This window comes from Nelusetta ayraudi, unplaced genomic scaffold, assembly GCF_046127955.1.
Source record: "Nelusetta ayraudi isolate G7.1 ecotype Tasmania unplaced genomic scaffold, CSIRO-AGI_Nayr_v1 ptg000007l, whole genome shotgun sequence".
NCBI lineage: Eukaryota > Metazoa > Chordata > Actinopteri > Tetraodontiformes > Monacanthidae > Nelusetta > Nelusetta ayraudi.
In genome coordinates, this window is record NW_027466057.1 from 3,485,068 (window position 1) to 3,505,645 (window position 20,578).

Here is a 20,578-nt window from a genome sequence, read left to right on the forward strand (position 1 = left end):
TAAGAAGAGAAACGCTCACGCTGCTGCAGATGGCTGCAGTGCGCGCCAAGGAACTCTGCCAGTAATGGATAAAACCGTTGGCTTGAATGTACATTATATAGTCAAATGTACTTTTCCTCCAGACAAACAGGTGATCCGTAGAGCACACAGCCTGTGCATCACAGTGAACTGCCAAAAAGTAATCATACTTTAAATACTGACAAGTGCTTCATATAACTCAACGTCAAAAAACACACTTTGAAAAATTGACTTTCTAGATGGACGCAGGTCCAGTAGAGACGAGACCAACAGGAGCAGGTGTTGCAGAGAAAACTTTTTCCTCCTCACTTCACAACTGCTCTCGTCTGAGGAAGAGTTTCACAGAAACGCAAAGTTGTGATTTCTTGGTAACTCCAGGACTGCATGTCCTCCTGTAAATGATGCCAGGGCAAGCTTTGGGGCACAAGCTGTTTATCTGTGAGTGTGCGTGTGTGTGTGTGTGTGTGTGTGTGTGTGTGTTGGTGCGAAAAAGCAGAATTCCATGTTTAGATTTTTCTCCTCACTGTGATAAAAAATTGCAGCAAGAGCAGAAGGACCAGGTCTGCGAGTGAGACCCCAGCTGAATGCCGGCGGGGTCGCTCTGTCAGTCAGAAGGCAGTAAACGTGCTTGCTAGTCGTGCTTGTAAAGAAGTTGTTTTTTTCCCTTTACTTTTTTGGGTGTGTGAACATTGTAAAAGGTACATTGAAAACGATTTGCCGACTGAAAGGAAAGACAGCACAACAGGATCAAGTTGAACCTCGGCTGAGGGTCTCTTACCGTCCTGTGCATCTTGTCCTCCAAATCCTGGTTGATCCTCTGCAGAGCTGCATAGCTACTCTGGATCCTGGAGGAAAATAAATAAATAAATGAATAAATCCCCGCTCCTTTAAACAAAAGACCCGCAATGGCTGTGAAGTGTTTTAGTCTTCATGCAGCTAAAACAGCAACAAATAAATAGATAAATATGCAGCAGTAGTTGTGGGATATTTTAAGTTCTGACACAGATTTGAAGATCACTCAGGATGAAAACCATAAAGTTGTTTGTGTGTTTGTGCGTGCCGCATCAGGAACTGGAGAGAAATAACAAAGATGTGACTGTATGAAAGGAAGAAAGCTTTTTCTTTAACAAAAAAAAAAAAAAATGACACGCTGCACTGCAGTCATCTCTAGTCGTAACTGTCTCCTCAATCCGTCTGCTCGGCGCTCCACCTGAGAGTGATAGAGCAATAATCAGACTGTGTTCCCTTCGCGAGGCCGCTCCACGTGTTCCGTCGTGTCACGGTCGCAATTCAACCATCGCATTTTCACATTAGCCGGCGGGCTGACGGGAGTGCTGATAAGAGCGCGTTTACGGCTCCATTACCGTGACACATGGGGCGCTGGTGGGAGGCGGGGATAATAAGCAGATAGGAATTCATAAAACAAAGACACGGAGGGGATCTGAGTGGGTGTCGGGGTGGCGGATGGTTATTGAGGTGGGGCGGGCTGGTGGGGGTGGTAATTAATGGAGTGCAAATAAAACTCGCTGTTCCTCGTCTGTGAGAGACGCCGCGAGTGTCGTCAGGGAACAACTTCCTGCCTCAGTAATTCACCAAATCAATCTGAAGGTCCAAATTAAAAAAGGGAAGAAGCTAAAACCAGGTTCAGATTCACAAAAGTAGCATCGAACTTACTTGACTACTGCTGCTATTTTAAGTTCGAATAATACATTGTGTCTCCTCATTTTTCAAAAAAAAACCTGTTTGGATTTGTTAAAAAGATCCTAATCTCTCTCAAAAAAGGAGGAGAGAATATTTAATGCATCATTTGTTACGCAGGATGACTCATCTCATCCTGCAGGGGGGGGGGGCTACAGAAACAAGATGCACTGCTGTGTCCAACCCCTCGAGGCCACAGAAATAAGTAACAGCAGAGTTTGTTATTTTTAAAATCCAGGCCCACATTTGTTTTTCAAACCGTTTCCTCATTTGTTTTCCATTTAGAATGTCTGCACGTAGCCGCTGTGTAATCTAAAGGTTGGGCGGAAAGTTGCTGCTTGTGGCAAATTAAGTGTGGCAGAGGCTTTAGGGAAAGAACCATAGAACCTCTCACAGCAGCTGGATTACTGAGACGTTGCTGGACGCGCTGGAATCTCATTGTCCGTCTTTCAGAGCTCCAACAGAAAGTTTTGGCCTTGGAATTTCACCGGATTCAGACTCAGAGAAAGCAAGAGGCTGCTGCTGCGCTCAAAGGCCCCAGGAAGGCAAAGCACTAACACAGGAAGTGGAAGCGAGCCTAGCTACTGCTAGCGAGATTAGCTTGGTTTAGCGGTTTTTATCAGAACTGGAGACAGAAAGAAAGAAAGAACAGCGCTAAAGAATTTTCTCATGTTTTTGCTTTCGCCCCGACTGGCTTTGGCGAGAGTTGATCAATCTACTGGTTCCGTTCAATTGAAAGGGTGAACGTTCATCCAATCGCCTGACTTTCCAATCCCTTTCTCCAGGCTCTGAGCCGGACGGATACGCGAGACACGCACTCACTCACCTGCGCAGTTTCTCTGTAAATTTCTCCAGCTCCTCCTGGGCACGGCGCAGCTCCGTCTCCAGGTACTGCCGCGTGGAATCGAACTCCGTCTCCACCATCTCTAGTTTGTTGGCGGTGTGGGACAGGCGCTTCCGGAGGTCATCCTTGTGGTCGTGGAAAGAGCTGCAGTGAGCAGCGGAGGGGAGAGAAGTCGTAAGAGGGAGAGCGGAAGGAGGAGGCCGACGGCGGAGAGCAACGTGTTTTGATGAGAATGAGCGGAGGAATGGACGGACGGAGGGAGAAAACGCTCTAGTGGGCTGGCGGGGTGGAGGTGGAGAGATGAAGGAGGAATACTAATAGTTTCCCATTCACAGGGAGGGAGCTGAGCTGGGAGAGGAGCTCCCATCAGGGTTATGGTGAATTCCATTACATACAGGCTAACACACACACACGCGCACACACACACACGCAGTTGCCCATGGAATCCCTGAAGGGAGGAGCAAGGCATTTCTCTTGTCTCCAGACAAAGAGCGTGACGTGATTTTACGCAAGTGGAGGTATGAAAAAAACAGAATGAAGCGGCGCTTTTTAATGCGTGAATGAGCCGTGAAAAAAAATGCCTGAATCAGCGTGAGAGGGAGAGAAGGAGGCAGAACGGGGAGCCGTGTTTGAACAGCCGCGCCGAGTGCCGATTCATATTTCTCCTGTGGGGTTTGACGGTGGTCTGGGTCTTGGGGGAGATGGCGGCGGTTGGACCAGGATGGACTGAGGGCGGGGAGAGGCTGGAAACTGAGACACAGTAGGGAGAGGAAGGGGGGGTTGGGATTCAGTGTATTGACAGAGAGATCTGAGCGACCGGCGGTTCCGACCGGCGACCAGCTGGCGTGATGAGTTCACGGGTTAACTCACAGCTAGCTCAGTCTGTCCATCCAGGCACACACATGCTACAACTCCAACGTCCCCCTGGAAGTTTTTCACTCCTCCAACTTTGCCGAGACCCCACTGGGCACGACAGCAAACACAGACACCCTTAACGACTGTTGGAGATGTGAGATGACAAGGCAAGGAGCCAGAATCCTGCTCTGGGTTCTTATGATGATGATGCTGGTGCTGATCTTATAGTCAGTGATGAGTTCGATTATTTTGTATTTTTGGAGGTCCTGTTGTGTAACACTGACGCACAACGACGCTGATAGACAACGGGAAGGGACGGCGACCGTGAATGATGGGAAATAATAGACGACACATTACGCCTTGATGGCTTTTTAATGGCGGTGAAATTGCGAGAGAAAATCTTCTCCCGTTCAGAGTGAAATGAATGACAGCGACTCCGGGACAATGAGGCTAAACGCTCGTCTTACCTTCTTTTGGGATGTTTGCAACTGTTTCTCTGTGTTTTGAGGGCAGCTTTGCCAATGTATATCTTTTTCATATTTTTCTGTCTGCCTCAGCTGCCGCTCCTCCTGCTGCTGCTGCTGCCGCCGCCGCTGCCACCGCCGCCGCCGCCGCCGATGGTCATCAGCCGACGGGCGAAGCCGAGCCTGAACTCTAAACCTCAAACCAACAGTCAAAGCTCTAAGTCTTGCCTGGGGAGGCAGATAGGAGCCGGCTATCTGCGATGACCCTGGCAAGAGAACAGAGAAAAACAGCTTTGAGGTCCCGCAGATTCAGCTGCACATTTGCTTCTGTTGACTTCAGAGGCGGATGAGAGAGATTCTGTGTGTGGATTTAGAGAATGAGCCGACGTCTACGTGAGCGAGCAGAGCCGCGGAATCAATGGGGTGATTTTCAGTGAACGGAACCTCGCAGCACTCGTTCGCCTCCTTCAGTCCCTCGTTTGAAACCCAGCGAACGTGGCCACCGCGAGCTGCGCGAGGGCCCGGCGGAGCGGTGAGTTATCGACCGGCTGACCGCCGAGGTTATTCCTCAATAAATCAGCGTTATGACGAATGCGCGCGTTTTCCCCGTCGCCATCCTTCACCGTCGCTCGCCGCCGCCGCCGTGACTTGAACTCGCGTCCTCTCTGCCGAAAGAGCTTAATAATCTGCCACCGGTGAGAATAATAAGGCCCAATAAACCTCTCCAGTTTAACGTCTTTTCTTATGCAGCCACATTAGTCTTGTTGAAGTCGAGGCCCTGTTGGCTATCTGGGAGAGGCCGTGGGACAAATAAAATAATTTATCTGGAAAATGGACTTAAAGAGGAAGCAGGAGCAAGCGTTTTCAGCAGACCACCAGTTGGGCAAGCTTAGCTAAGCTTGGATTTCTCTCAGTGTGTAAACGGTTAGCTTGACGCGTGGGAAGAGTGGTTCTCTGCTTTCCAAAATTTTAAATGAATACTATTGTATGTCATTTTTTTGGGTGAGAAAAAAATACTTTTAAGAGCTCAAAAACTCACCAAAATGACCATCCTATAATAGCTTAGCGTGAGATTGAGTGGTTCAATGCAAACACATTGTTGGTTTGCGAAAAGGGTCCCTGTCGCTGTTTGGGGGGCCAAGGCATGGAAACGTTTGGGAACTCCTGATTGAGGTTATTAAAGCTTAACTTTAGGTTTTTGATTGAGCAAGGAAAATAAATAAAAATGAAAATAAATGACCGATAATAACATGTCAGAGCCAAGCGATGATCAAGTTGTGTGATTTTCAGCCTCGATATGTAAATGAAGGCTAATTTTAGTGGCTCCACGGTCCAGCCGCCACACTGTCAGCCAAATGTCACTTTTCCCACCCATCTCAAGCGCCCTCGTCCGTGTTCTTGCACAGTGAAAAACCAATTTATCATCGATATGACAGGAAGAGATTAAGCTGACAGTGTACAGGCAGACAAGAGAGAAGCACTGGAGAAAAAAAAAAAAAAATATATATATATATACACACACACACACACACACACACACAGCGGTGACTCACTCAAGCATTCGAAAGCAAAGTGAAAAATAAGACAAGTTTATTATTGATTTCACTCCAGTTGTAATTAGTCTCACACAATGACAATAAGCAGATTATAAAAGAATTCTAACTTAATCAGGAGATGAATAACAAGTTCGATAATTTCTTTCAAAGGACAAAACATAGTTGGTTTGATTTGAAACACAAGAATATAAAAAATAAAGAAACGTTGAAACCCCAGCGTGTAACATTTGAGATATCAGTGGCAGTGAAAAGGAAAATAAGTCAATATATACAAATATGTATAAGGAGCAGGTGCACCTGTAACGAAGTGGCTGTGTTGCGCCACCACGTATCCACGGCACATGGATCTGCTCTGTGTTTGGCAATTTCCCCCCCGGCATTACAGCTGATTGGAAGAAGAGATCCAGTGGGACATCAGGAAACAGGGATTAGCACTACGGTGGCCTTTTCCATGATGGAATTTGTTTTGAGAAAAATATTTGACGAGTGATGCGCCGGGTGGCGGCCGCAGTTTTCCCTTTTTCCTTCCTTCTTAGCTCAGTAACAGCAAATGCCATTTGGCGACAAAAACAGGTTAGCATTCGCTAAAATGTGATCGCACTCTTCATTTGTTTTTCAATTTTTGAAATGCCAGTGAATTCTTTTCCACGTGGAAATACCAAGAAAGCAACAGCTGCAGCCTCTCGGCGGGGGAAAAAAAAAAAGAGTGCCTTTGCTCACACGCAGCCAATAAATTCATCCTCGACGGCCAAGTTCGCACGACTTGCGCGAGGAGGAGACAGGGGTTGCGTTACTTTTATCGCTCCCTGCAGAGAGCCAGGCTAGCGGTTCAACAACGAGCCGTAATGAATGCTTTGTTGCCCGCTGACATTTCTAATAGCGCCGGCGCTTATTATTTTTAATCTCCCCTCAACACGGGGCCCCGGGAAACAATGGCGCTTTTCTGGAAACACCGTCGCCAGAGCCGCTGGTCTTATCTGCCGGCAGCAGAGGGAGGCGGAGAGCGACGGAGATTCAGAGACCCGTCTAGAGCACACACGGGAACGCAGCTTCCGGCAGCGCTGCGGTATCGCAACGGTGTCCTCGGGGGGGGGGGGCGAACAGCAGATCTAGGTGCCCGAGGGGTTGTTTGGCAAAGCAAACACCATCCACATGAAGGAACACATGGGCGTCCTCGGAGAGCCTCCCGATTGGCTTCCTGCTGCCAGAAAAACTCAAAACAGCAAAAGATTTGTAGCTGGAGCTCACTCTGCTCCTCCCCTTTCTAGCGCCGCTGAGATGTTGTTTTTTTAATGATTGGGCTGCACCTCGACACACTGTGTTGACATTCGTTCTTCTACCTGGCCTTTACATAAACATCCAGCCTTTCATTTAATCGCGCTTCTTCCAGGTCAACCGAACCAAGTCACTTCCTCCTTGGTTGCCTCCGTGTTGAGAGTCAACACAAAAAAAAATCGTGAACTTTTTCGATGAAATCATGAGCCTACTTTGCAACCTGTCATCTTTAAATAATGTGATTATATCTCCGGGAAGTATATCTGGAACAACACACTGCTCATTAAAAAAACAGAAATCAGAAAACAAAGCGTAACCTCGATTCCATTGCATCGCTTTACATTACGATGCTTCACTCATTCATGTGCCGCGACGTCCCAACACTTCAGTGAACTGATTCAAAATCCTGAGCAGTGATTTGCAGGAGGTGCTGTTGACCTTTGTTGTCGTCCTCGATTGGTTTTTGACTTTCAAACCATGTTGCAGTTTGAAGAAAACAAGTTGCAGTCAGTTTAGCCTACAGGCGCGTAGGCAGCTAGGCCTACAGTCCTGCTCTCATGTGTTTTCACTGCATTTAAATGCCGGAATTTTATTGTATTCCCAACTGGGATCCAACCGCAAACACGCACTTAAACGTCAGGCGTGAACAAAACAAAAAAAAAAAACAGAGCTGTTTTCGTGCTTGTAAACAGCAGTGAATGTCGGCAGTAACATGCGTGACATCGTGTTCGCATGACCGCACGACACTACACACGGCAAAGAGCGGCAAGACGACGAGACGAGAACCCCGGGAAGATTCCCACCTCCCGCAGCTTCACCGACGACGCTCCTCTCATCCGGCCGCGACTCCGGCTGTGATTAAAGCATGAATAATAAAAAAGAAAACCTTAATGTAACTAAAGGTCAGCAGTGGGGGAGCCTTCGTCTGGGCTGTGTACAGCTGAGCCTCGATGTCGGCCGGCTTGATTTACAGGTAATGAGCCACGAGGGGTGAACTGGAGCTGGAGCTGCTGCCGGCAGCGCAGAGACTATTCACACCGACAAAAAGAGGACATTAAAGTTTAATGGCTGCCGGGCTGTCGCTCCTCTTGTCTTTCCTTTTAAGCGCAGAAGCACCGAGGGCCGTCGGGGCTCGGCAGGTTATTATTATTACGGTTCGTTATGACGGTAATGCTGTGGCGAAGACTCGCTGCGGCCGTCAAGCAGCGCCGGGGTAATAACGGCTCTCAAATCACACCACTGTGATACCGGGCTTGGAGTTTTTCTTTTTGCACCGAGTCGTCTGCTGTAAAGGCCTTTCGCAGCTGGGCGCAGCATGAGCACTTCCAGTGTGCGGCTGAAAGTAGCGGCAGTTAAACCGAACTACGTGCATCACAACTACGTGGTTAAGACCAGATAAGCATGGGACAGCAAGACTTCCACTCACCCCAACATAAATTAAGTCTTACAACTGTCCGAGGGACCAAGGGAGTTCAATTTCGTCACAATTTGAATGTTATGTTTTGTAGTGTTGCACAAAATAACAGCAAGACATTTTAGGCCAAAAGTGACCAAGTGCCACATTAACATTGCTTTCGTGAGTCACAGCAATTTAGGTATTAGTTATGTTGCTTTGACACAAATACAATAGGACGGCTAAGACCTTCTTCCTGTGACCACCGGGGGCGGTAGGGAGTCATGTTTTGTTCTCCTTCCACTGATGGTGGAACCAATCACAGGAGGTTTCCACTAACCAGTGAAACTCAGAATGTTCCACTGACATTGGGGTCAATTTTCGGAGGACTGCTCTTTCAACATATAACCCACGTTTTTCCTGCGCTCACTGTAAGTCCCGGACACTGCTCACTTCTTCTCATCGTGTGTTTGTATTGCTTTGACTTTCTATAACTGGGAAGAGACGACGCTCGCTGCAATGCATGATAAGGCAGTTACTCCAGTAAGCCACAAGGATTCCTTGTCGTGTATTTTAGCAGCGGCACAGTCCAAGAGAGACGACTTCCAAGAAGCTCACGCAGCGGAGATTTGAGCAGATGTGCTGATAATCACCAACATGATTTCACATATTTTTCACTTCCCTCTCTGGGTGCAAATCATCACATTTGTTGAGGCTTGTTTTGCGAAACTGTTTGTGTATTTTTTTTTTCCTCTTCCTGACGCAAGACTCCAGAAAGAGCCGCGTCTGGTGGATGCTATTTACCGGCGGCCAAGAAAGCGGCTCTGTGGATTAAGTCACTGAAGGCCCGGTGGTGACGACTAGTCAACACTCTTTGTTTATTTATTTATTTATTTATTTTGCCGCCTGCAGGAAGGGAGCCGTGCAGCGATCCCCCCATGGTTCCTCCCTGCTGCTGCTGCTGCTGCTGCTTCCATCTACATATCAAAAGAGAGTCAACCTTAAGTGGCTCGTGGGGGCCAAACTTGTTTGCCTTAAGTTGAATCCAACTCGCGCAGAACTTTAACTTTCCCAAATGCCTAAAGCATCACATTTCATTCAATTAATGGGACTCCGAGGCAGTGATTGATAAATTAAGCTTTGTGCAGGAAGAGAGCTAAACAGTTCATAAATCCCCTCCCTGACTTTAGAACTCTGATGCTGTTTTTTTTTTTTCCAGCTCCTGGGGATAAATTAACTGATAATGAATAGTCCCCCCCCCCTAAACCCCCCCACCCGCACCACCACCTTCGCCGCGCCTTGACTCATCAGGCTCTAGCTAGCAGCTCCTTCACGTACCCTCGGCCTTTTAAATGGCACGTCAGTCAGCACGCCCAGATTTTATTTGCCTGAGTGAAAGCGTGCGTGTGCGCGCCCGCTCGCCTAACAGTGCTTGGCGCAGCAGCAGGAATTCAATCAATGTTGACAATTTGTCGGCATATTCACACCGTCTCTGATCTGATAAGATCACACCGTGGGGGGCGGGGAGGGGAGGGGCGTGCCTTGTTGTTCGCCGACGCTGGATCCTTCACTTTACTCTGGAAGGAAACCAAATGTGAACCTACCAGATTGGTTGATCTTTGGTCAAACTGCAGCGAGGAAATGGGAAAAGATCCTTACATTTCCGGTGTTAAACCGCAACATTGACTGCATCTAAACAGGTGTTTGGCCGCTGTTGCTTTAAAGGTTGCATATTCAATCCACTTTGATGCCTTTGTTTTTCATCCTGGACTCCTGTCAAACAGAACTCTGCAGAGCGGCAGATTTAGCCCTCTGTTTAAAGCTTCCTACAAAAATGCTCGGCTTCACCGTTAAAACTTGATGGTCAGCTGCACCATCCGAATGTTTAGGGGAGGTATTACACAAGGCGGCGTCAAAGGGCTTGGCTGGCTGCTTGTGAGCGTGAGAGTGTGTTCTAGAACAAGGGAGTCAAGCAACATGAAGATATAGTTTAATGAACTCAATTTCAGGGCGCTCACTGTAAGAAAACAGCAATTGATTGAAATGTGAATAAGGCGAAACTTCAAGAACAGTCCTGGCTTGACGATTTGTGATTTGTCAACGTATGAAACTGTCTCAAAGCACCCTTAAACCAATCGATGCTCCCGAGGGGAGTCTCCAAGGCAGGAACAGACCCGGCCGGCTCAACGATAACGACGCGAGGACACACCCACGCACTTAGGGAGTAAAATGCTGTCCCTTCTGTAAGTCCGGCCCGCCAAACTGCTTACGCTGCTGGCAGCTCGCGGCTCCTTGCCGTCCAATTTAAACCTCCTTTGTAATGCGGCGCGGCACGCGAGGCTGCGTCAACACCTGGCAGCGCACGACAAAGAGGCTCCAGACTAACAAGGAGCCGCGCTGACAACTTGGAAATCCTGGATGTGGCGCGCCCGCCACATTTACTTTGGGGAAATCTGCTGGTTTCGCACGCCAGCTCCAATTTAGGTGTCACGGGAAAGCGCCCCACGCAGCCTGTTAGGGCGTCTTGTTAATGTCGTCTGTGACTCCGGCGCCGCGAGATGGGAAACGCAGCGTCGCGCGAAAAGCTTGGAGGAAGCTGCCTCTTTGGTGCGGCGGCTTAATCAGACCTGTGTACAAACCCACCGATGCGCAACGCTGGAAGTCAAAAAGCCTGGACTCAGCAAAGAAAACAGTAGAGGACTTCAGTAAGTCTAAAATTAAATAAGTAAAGAGCACGTTTTGCCTCTTGGCTGTTTCTCTTTTCCCTACAAGTCACAATTTCAGATGCGTTCTCGAAAATCTTCAAAAAAAAGAAAAAAAAAAGCACCCACCAGGCAGGATGGAAGAAAGTTGGACTGTCTCACGCATTCATCCCGTGAAGAACATGGAACACGTTTGATTTCTACAAAGCCTCCTTCCGTCGCATCCGTCGCATCCCAGCCGGACGCGTCGCTGCCAGGGAACAGCAGTTCCGCGTTTGGTGCTCTCAACTAAACTCGCGGCACAGACAGTTGTGGTGAAGTGACAACACGTTTCCCACAGAGGGAAGCCAGTAGTGCCGTGTGAAGATTCTGTACGGCACTGTGAAAACAGGAGCCATAGACTCGGGGATTCCATGCGAACGCCTTGAGCAGCACCCATCCTGAAACTTCAACCTGACACTGCTGTGATTGACTGAATGAGATTCATTGTGTCTTCATAAGGTATATGTTATTATTAGCGTTTGAACACTAATAATAATGATGAGATTGAACCAGACATTTGAATACAAGCACGTTTTAGATAAACACCAGAGCAGTGGCTCTATTCTTTACTCTTGATTGACATTTTGTCGGAAGAAAACAAACGAGGTCAATCTGTGAATCGCAGGAATGCTTGTTGCCCGCCGTAGGGATGACGCCAGGCGGGTCCGAGCCGACGTCCGCTGTCGGGTTTTGGGTCCTGAAGAAGAATTTCCATTCCCCACGCATGCCGTGATTGTGCATTCAGCAAGAGCCCCGGCCCCGAGGCTACAACACCAGCGACTTCAACGCCTCTGTGCCGTTAAAAGATTCTGTCAAAGACGCCCTGACGATTACTGTCAAAGTGTTAAAAGAATCTATCAGAGGCGCTCTCAGGATGACGCCGTGCCCCCCGGAGAGAGAGAGAGAGAGACTCAAATCATACTACTACAACTATTCAACAACTCTTTTTTTGTGGCGATCATTGTATTTTTTAAAGAGGACGAAGGAGGCGGCGGGAATGAGAATAACTCGAACGCAGTGGAAGAAGTTGGAACATCATGTTGGGTTCAGAGACGTGTGTTGGGCCAGAGCCACATGGAAGACAATGACTGACTTCCTCACTGGCACAAAGACTTCAAAGCACCAGTGTTCCTCCTCGTGTAGTTCAATCTTTATTCAATAACCATAATAATTCTTGAAAGCTGCTGTAGAGAAGTAAAGAATGAGAGTTCACCTTTCATTCTGTGCCAAAAATCCCTCCTGGATAACTTGACTCCATCTTAGACTGCGTGACTCCACTTCATCAGTTCAGATTGAAGCCCGAGTCCTTTAATAATTGTGACCATGTTGTCTCTCAGCCTGACAAAAACATTCCCATCTAGTTTTTCATTATTATTATTATTATTATTATTTTCAAGCCAGGGGCAAAGATGTGAGCCGCCTTTAAAATGAGACTTTTTCTCTCTCTCTTTTTGCCTCAACGATGAAAACAACGCTGAAATTAAAACGCTGGAGATTGGTTTCATGTTCTGCTCCGCCCCGACTGAGCGTATCGACAAAACGTCTCGTCCGTCTGTGCTCCCCGGACATAAACAGACAGCGATACGGCGCCGGAGTAGGATGGCGCTGTCGGGGGAGCTGGGGTGGGTGGGGGGGGCGGTGTTGGGGATGGGGGCAACACGGCGCTCGCCTCACCCCTCCGTGACCTTTCGCGCAAGCAACAGCTGTCGGGGGGGGGGGGGGCTAAGAGACAGAAGGACGAGACAGACGAGACGAGAGGAGGACTGAGAAGTCAGCTGACGGCGGAGGCGTGAACCTGTTAGTTCTGACCGATCGTTTTGACTCGGACGAGAAGCATCATCCCGTGACGGCTTGACGTGCAGCCGGACGACAAGCGGCGAGTTGAGGCGGCAACCGACCACGCACACGATGAGAGGTGCGGACGTTTGGCTTTCGTTTGCGATGTCGTCGCGCAGCCTTGAGACGTGATTGGCAGCTGTGGCCTGCAAGCACCTGCGGTTACGACTGCGGTTCAACCGTCGGTTTTCTAAACACGAGTGACTCTCAGGCTGGTCCATTCAAAGAGGCAGTTCTGTCGGGGAAAAATGAATGAATTTGGCTGAGGTGAAAGCTTGTAGAGCCGCTGTAGGAAAACTGAGATGGCAAACACAGAGCGAAGATGATGGTGACGATGAAGATGATGATAATAATGCTGATGATTATGTACTGATGATGATGATGTTGTGATGATGTGATGATGATGATGATGATGATGATGATGTGATAATGATGAGGATGATGATGATGATGACTTTAAGCTTTCATCATGCTACATCTATGTATCTTCACTCCATCAATGATGTTCAGTGCAGCAGCGCTCCATCGCCTGTGATACTGCTGAACCGTATTTGGTTTATTTCTCTTCCTGAAACATTTTTCGTTTTCTTTCCATCTTCCCGCATTTACATAAAGGAACGCAACGCAACGGCTTCGATCTCAGTATTTGCAAACGACACGTGCCCTCTGTCCACGGCGAAGCGCAGCGAGGCCCTGCGCGTTAATGCGGCGAGCGTGACCGGGTTGCGAGCGGAAGGCGCCACGTTCGTCGCAGGGACGATCGCTGCTCACGTGCCAGACCATGGCCGTCTGCAGCGGCAGTCGGCTTAGGAGGCAGATCATCAGTGAGCTGCTGGCCATCTGCTGATGGCCGGATGACATTTTCTTTGGTCTGTACGTATATGTTCGTCATATTGATGAGCTGCATATCTTGCTTTTTTTCTGCTTTCTGGTGCAAATATCATGACTGTGGGAAATGTGCCGTCTACGTCCTGATATTTGATAGTTGGAATCGTGCTCCAGGGTTTTCACATTCAGAGCAATGTGACATTGGAATAAGGGCTGTAACCAACTACAATCCCACTGGATCTGATCACAGCCCCCACAGATGTACAAGACTTCCAAAGAAAGAACACTTCACTGCATCTTATTTATGGTATCTATGGATTTATACTGCACTGTGGTTTAGATTTTGCTGCGATGATGGTAACATCCATCAGCACTCCAACCACTGCAGCACTAACAACAGTAACTTTAGGCTTTTCTCAACATTCAGTCCAGCGCCACATTCAGGTCACGCGTTAAATTTGTCCACTATCGTATTCCCACCGGCCTCCAGTGTTGTTCAGTTCATTAGCGAATGCCGGGAGACCCAGTTGAAAAAATGTTGACATTTATCTTGAATCGCTTGTAGCTGTTCAACAGTTTCTGAAGTGCATTCGTGGCTGTTTTTATAATTCTAATGCAAACATTATTTGCTTTGCCTGATTTTGCTGAGAAAAAAAACAGTTCCTTTACCATAATTGCACAAAGGGACTGACTATGTTCCAAAGCAACGAGATAGGCAATAGGGAAAATTGTAATTGAGACAACACTGACGGGATTAAATAAATACGAGCATCTTTCGAGTGGATTTGCATAGACGGATGTGCTGAAATGGCACAAACAGATATTGATCATACTGTAAAAAATAATTAGCAGACAAAATGATAAAACGCTGCTGCTGCTGCGGGCATGTTTCAACATTTTTCCGCTCAGAACTGATGGCGGCAGATGAAACCCCGTCACAAAAGTTCAAACAAAAAAACTGAGAATATTGCAGGAAAAAAAAAGCAATGAACGTAAAGTAAAGTAAAGAGAGCCATCAGATCTACAAAAAAAAAAAAGAAACACTCTGCAAATGATTCACTTCCCCTAAAAGTTGATCAGTTAACACACACCATGAGGAAATGGGAAAAGCAAAACGTGAGTCTGGATATTTAGAGATGAGGAGGCGGCGGCGCACATCTGTGGCGCACAAAGATCTCTAAAGAGCATGAATTCTGCCTTTGAAGGCACAATTCTGAGATGTTCACCTCCGAGCCTTTCCTCTCTATCATCACACACCAGGCTGGACTCGTGCTAATCCACCGTGCATTAGGCTGCAGGAGGGATGGCGGGGGGAGGGAATGGCGGGGGGGTCGTGAGGGGAGGGGGAAGGATGGGAGGAGGGCCGAGTTGGCCTCCCTGGGCTGAACATACTGCAGCGTGCACGGCAAAGTGCTCGCAGAGGTGCGAATGAGCGCGATGAGTTGGCCAGAGCGATTGTGAGTCTATTTTTTTCCTGGTTCCTACTTGGCGAACAGCCTCTCGTCTGCCGCGACCGCCCGGCGGCTGCGTCGACGAAACATTTCGGGTGTGGTGGCAGCGGCTTTTAGCCGAAACCCCGAGCGGGAGAGAGCAGCACGGGGCTGGAGGTGACAACAGTAATAGCGGTCACAGCTAAAATCCTGAGGAAAGTTTATCGGCAACTTCCTTAAGACGCTGCTGTGGTTAGAATTATCATTCAGAAATTGTAATGTACTCGTATCTTTAGCCAACGTTGCTCACTTGGTCCCGACGGAGCCACGTCTTTGTCTGTGTGACATACTTTTACAACTCTTGCATTACTGCTGCATCAATCAACCATCAACTCTCTTGTTCATTCATCTCGCCAATTTCCAGCAGGAGAAGTTTGAATCACAAAAATAAAGTGCTTCCAACAACATTGCTCTACTTCTTAAGTCTTAAACAACCCGTAGTTGTTGTGTGGACTCCACACTCTGGGGGTAAGACATTGAAAAAAAACAACAACATATATGTAGTTATTTTTGCATTCAGCTCTTCAGCCACTCTGCATGTATACAGTATGTGTAGACGTGGTGAAGACCACTTGCTGAAGTTCAAAGCCAGCTACAGAGTGTGGGAGCAAAGGGGATTGAGGTGACTTTGAACGTGAACACTGAGATTTTCACGACAGGGCAAACGTCTCTAGGGTTCACAATGCCGGAGGTCAGAGGTCAGAATCGACCGATGGATGACGAAAGACGAGAGAGACCAAAGTGAAATTGACGGATACAACCAGGGTTTGCAGACTACATCAGCTTCTCTGGACACACAACACATCCAGCCTTGCAGCAGTGCATGCATCACCAACCACTTTATTCGGTGCACCTTGCTAGTACCAGGTAGGGGACCATGTGACTTAAAATGAGAGCGCAAATGAAGGTGCGTGCGTTGTACGCCTGTTTACCATTACGCCAACTTTGCAAATTTGAACTCTGATCACATCGGCTCAGGAATAATTTGAAGGAGGTGAGGGGTGGCAAATTGTTCCAGGCTGAACCTGAAGGGGGCCTCAGCATAGAATCTGCTTGTGGATGCAACGTGCCCGACTCAGCGAGAGACGAACAGAGCCTCTTTATGCACATTCCTCAAAGTGTGAGCGAAGCCCGGTGGGCTGTAGAAGTCTCCACGGAGCTGGTGCACCAAAGCAAAGAGGATCCTGGGTAGGTTCGAACGATGAAGCTAAGCGGACACATTTACGGAAAACAAATTAAAAGTCAATGTGAAGTGTAAAGTGAAGCTGTTTTTGTGGTTCATTTCCTGGTCTGTTCAATGCAACTCCTCTGAACTTAATGTGAGGCGATCAACACAAAGAGCAGCTCGGGATTCATGTTGGAGGCTGTTGGAATTTTTTCCCCTCTTTTGAAAAGTGCGAACAGTTTTCATCACTGGCAGCTATTTTTGTCCCTGGAGGATCAGAGTGTCTCTTTCTAAATGCACACGCAACACTTTGACTTCAAGAAGCTGTTTAACAGAAACTTTTGCAACGTGATTTTCGGGAAAGTTTGGTATTTGGCTTGGGAGATGAAGTCAGGGCGAGTACACGATTAAAACATAAAAAAAACACTTGTTTTTGCTTTTTAAACAAGCGTATATGTTTTTTTCATTTCGCTTCTCAGGTTGCTATAAATACTGCACGCAATTTGCACATTCTGCACTGCCAAACGATGCCAGCATTTTAACGGTTTTATTAGTCTGACTTACACAGGTGAAGTCTCTTTTCTCATGTTTAATGAGCAGAAGCTGGTTTAGAGAAGGAAGGAGGATCTCTGAATGACGAGCTGCTGGATCTCGGCAAATGTTTCGAGACAGGTTTCAAATCCCATCTATTACAGCTTTTAATGATGAATGCTAACAGAGGCAAAACAACTGCGCAAACTACATTCTGCGGCGGCAGAGTTGAAGGAACTCTACAGAGATTTATTTTGTGAAGTACGGTACATTAATTACGTGCCATAATAATGCAGAGAACATCGCCGCAGGGTCGACAGGGTCGGCGCTCGGTACTTTTTTCCTATTTCTCACAGATTAATTAAAAGCCCAGTGTGCAGCGAGTTTTAAAAACTCACATCAAAGACCCGAGTTCCCCCCCTCTGGAAATCACCTCATCTGAGGTGCTGTTTGCTTTAATTATGTAACAGGAAGCGCGGATCATCTCCAAAAATCAACGTTTCCTGACTCGCCGTGGGTTACGACTGCAGGTGAAAGCAATTAACTTCTGGATGTTACCAGCGTAACGTGCCGCCGTGCTGATAACAAAAAGGCCACCTGAAGGCAATTTCGTCATTCAACCCTCCCGTGAGACAAAGTGATCACACACACACACTCACACACAGACACACACTCCTCTCCGCACTTCCCACCGAGATGAGGGACTCACTCCGGCTGTTAATCCCCACACGAGGTGCAGGAGGGTCTGGGATGAACCACAGCAACTTTCTGCCTCCGTCACGTTCGGCCGTAATTGTCTCTCTGCGCTATCGAGAACGAGAGTTAATTGAGGGTTGTGAAAACATGTGGCGGCTCATTACTCCCACAGTCGTAAAAGTCCAAATGACAGCTGAGTCAACAAGGAAAACAGGCAGGGATTAAAACTCCACTGATCCCAGCAAATATTCAGCAGGTTGCTGCAGGAGGAGGAAAAAAAAAAAAACGCACACTGCGACCGGAAAGCAACAGTAGTCTGGGATGCACTGCACAACATCCTGCACAATCTCCAAACATGCACTGTTGCATGCACATCCGCCTGCCAAGCCCCTTCCCCTTCTATTATCTTTTTTTTTGTTGTTCTTTTTAAAGCACTCAAATGGACAGAACATCACAACACCCGCACAGCAGCACTCACAGCAGTCGTTATTGTATATGTACACACATCTCAGAACAAGTGTGGCACGGCAACGGCGCACAATCACCTCGCAGCCAGGGAGCACGCGGCTCCCCCCTCGTCTTGCCTTACCGTTTAAATGCCTTCCGCCTCATTTTCTGCGGATGAGATCACGGCATGCATGTGCCCGTGCATCCCCTCCTCTCCCTCAGAGCGGCATGCTTTCAGGAGGAGAGGAGGAAAAAAAACAAAGAAGCCTCCTCTGATTCTGACCGGCGACAGGCTGGTTAGGCAGTGAGAGGGAGAGGTAGCGGAGGACTGAATGGAGCAGGAGGAGGTGTACAGGAGGAGGAGGGGAGGGGTTACATGAGTGATAGAGGGAAGGGGAGAGAGAGAGAGAGAGTGAGGGTGGAAAAGTGGAAGTGGCTAACCTGGTGCCATGCTGCATCTCCCCATCACATCCCTGTAGGAAGAGAAGAAGAAGGGGGGGGGCAGAAAAGTCATTGCGTTTATTTATCAGACAGATTTATCCGCTGCCGTTGCCGTGTCGTGCTGCGGCACCTCTTATCTGACGCTTAACGAGCTCTCAGAGTGTCTGCCTCAGCAAGTAAATAAATCTGTTATTGCTCTCTGCGGGCGCGACTGCCATGTCAACGTGGGGAGCATTAAATGAAGAGCGGAGGAGATGGGGACAGGCAGAAGACGGAGTAATCGATGAGCTAAAGCTAAAGAGGCAAATTTGCTCATGCATGAGCGTTTGTTTTAACTTGGCTCTGTCACGGAGGGAAGGAAAAAGAAGATGGGGATTGACGAGCACTCCCGTCTACGCCTAACTATGCCAAACTAACTTTGTCAATGTGGCTCGTCAGAAAAGCATGTCCATGAAGTCCATCCATTACTTCCTTTGGTAGCTCCATCTCTTCTGGAACTTTGGCGCTAAGACACACAGGCCTGGAAATCAGCCCTTGTGATGTCACAACAAGCTTGGAACTTGTACAGGTTAATGGCGCCACCACCAGCCAGAGGTTGGTTCCAGCTTTTGCGATTAATCTGTTTTTCTATCCCCATCAAAACGCGGGATGTCCAACAAAGGCAAGTGTTGACTTGCAAAAATAACGCTAGAATCCAGTTAGCATAGCCCACTTCCGATTAGCCTGGGCAGCAGGATTAGCTATGTTCAACGTTACCAAACAAAACAAGTTTCAGCTGCTATTAGCTTCCTATTTAACTCACAGACAATGTAGCAGCATCAGTGTTCCTATCTAAAGAGAGTTTTACATCCCTTTCACAGACCCTGTGTTGAGGACACAGGTGTAAAAACCCCAGACAGCATGGAGGTGGCACCTGACTCCACTCAAGTGAGGCAAGCGAGAATGAGTGCAGGAGGAGGCTTTTGTTTGTACACATTTGTTTACAGCACATGAATTATTCATGGCACTGGATTTCACAAGAGTGTTTAACCATTTACATTTTCACTTGGGCTTAATTCTTTGGTGCAGAACCAATTACTCAATGCATCGCCCGGACCGGAGACGGCGTGGCAGGAGGACGTGCGGAGCCGAGAGAGAGCGCTGCCAATGTCGATGCAGATACAAAATCTTGTAAAAATGCACAGAATCTTGAACAGTTTATTTGCTCGGAAGCCGCAGGACGTTTCTGCCGTTTGTTTGCTTGCGCGAGCTGAAGCCATACACAATTCCAGTTCGCCTGAGGATGAAGCGAGAGGGCTCCATTCGGGTGAGCGGTAATGAATGTCAGTGTATCACAACTTGGGCATGCAGGGTGTGAGTGTTTGCGCTTCACGGTGTTGTGTGGGTGTTACAAATAGTCCCGGGTGCTGCTGCAGGATGACTCATACAAATACTGAATGAGACGGCACTCAGTAATCGTCTCCGTCCATCCCTCCGTACCGGCGTCCCTCTGCTCGGGGAGGGCGAGTCAGGGGAGAGGCAGGAGGGAAGGCTCAGGATTCCTTGAAAGTGTCACCCGATGACTGTCAAAATGCTTAAAAGACGCACCGACCGCCACCCACCCTCTGATAGGGTTTCCACAGCATTATTCGAAGCCCAGAATGCAGAACAATTGGAGACATCATTATACAGGACCGATGGATGAATGGATAGATATTTAGAATTATGGGGGAATTTAACACTTCTGTCCAAAATGTTCTTTTAATGCCGTTTTAGTCCTCCCATTTTGCTCCTCATTCATCTGCACAATAATCTACTACGTTTAATTCTAACATTTTCCTTCTTTTTTTTTTTAACCATTAATGAACAGCAAAGCGCACGAAACGAATAATTCATCCATAACCGTTGGATCAGATTGCACGATTTGCATTCCATTAATAAACATGGAACGGTACAGGAAATAGCGCAAAGATGATATGCATCATTAATTGCTCTTTTACATCATCTCTTTATTCCCTCCATACAAGAAGTTGGATCAAATCCCAAGACGGGTAATGTGTAAAAGACTTGCATGTATGTTTTCTCTCAACTGTGCTCTGTTCTGAGTCCAGACACCCACCCAACAGATGCTACCAAACAGAGCAGTTGCTAGGAAGATGCGGCCTTGCAGTGCATTAATTATCTTTGGGAAGTTGCAGCATGAGCTTCTGCCTGTGTCCACCGCGCTGCAAGGCCACCCGTCCAACGACAGGGTTCTTTTTTATGCACGGTGCATGTGCGCGACGTGGGGGTACCAATGCTGAATCGTTTTTCCATAC

General features: G+C 47.8%; 1 protein-coding gene across 1 annotated transcript in view; it reads right to left on the minus strand.

Moving 5' to 3' along the window:
- begain (brain-enriched guanylate kinase-associated) overlaps window positions 1–18,123 on the minus strand; it is a 34,653-nt gene extending 16,530 nt beyond the window's left edge. The window contains exons 1-4 of the mRNA XM_076017938.1: window positions 17,983–18,123; window positions 3,883–4,145; window positions 2,543–2,704; window positions 797–863 (exon numbers count right to left, since the gene is read on the minus strand). Coding sequence (XP_075874053.1) covers window positions 797–863; window positions 2,543–2,704; window positions 3,883–3,953 — 300 coding nt within the window. The 5' untranslated portion in view covers window positions 3,954–4,145; window positions 17,983–18,123. The remainder of the gene's footprint in view (window positions 1–796; window positions 864–2,542; window positions 2,705–3,882; window positions 4,146–17,982) is intronic.
- Between the last annotated feature and the right edge of the window lie 2,455 nt (window positions 18,124–20,578).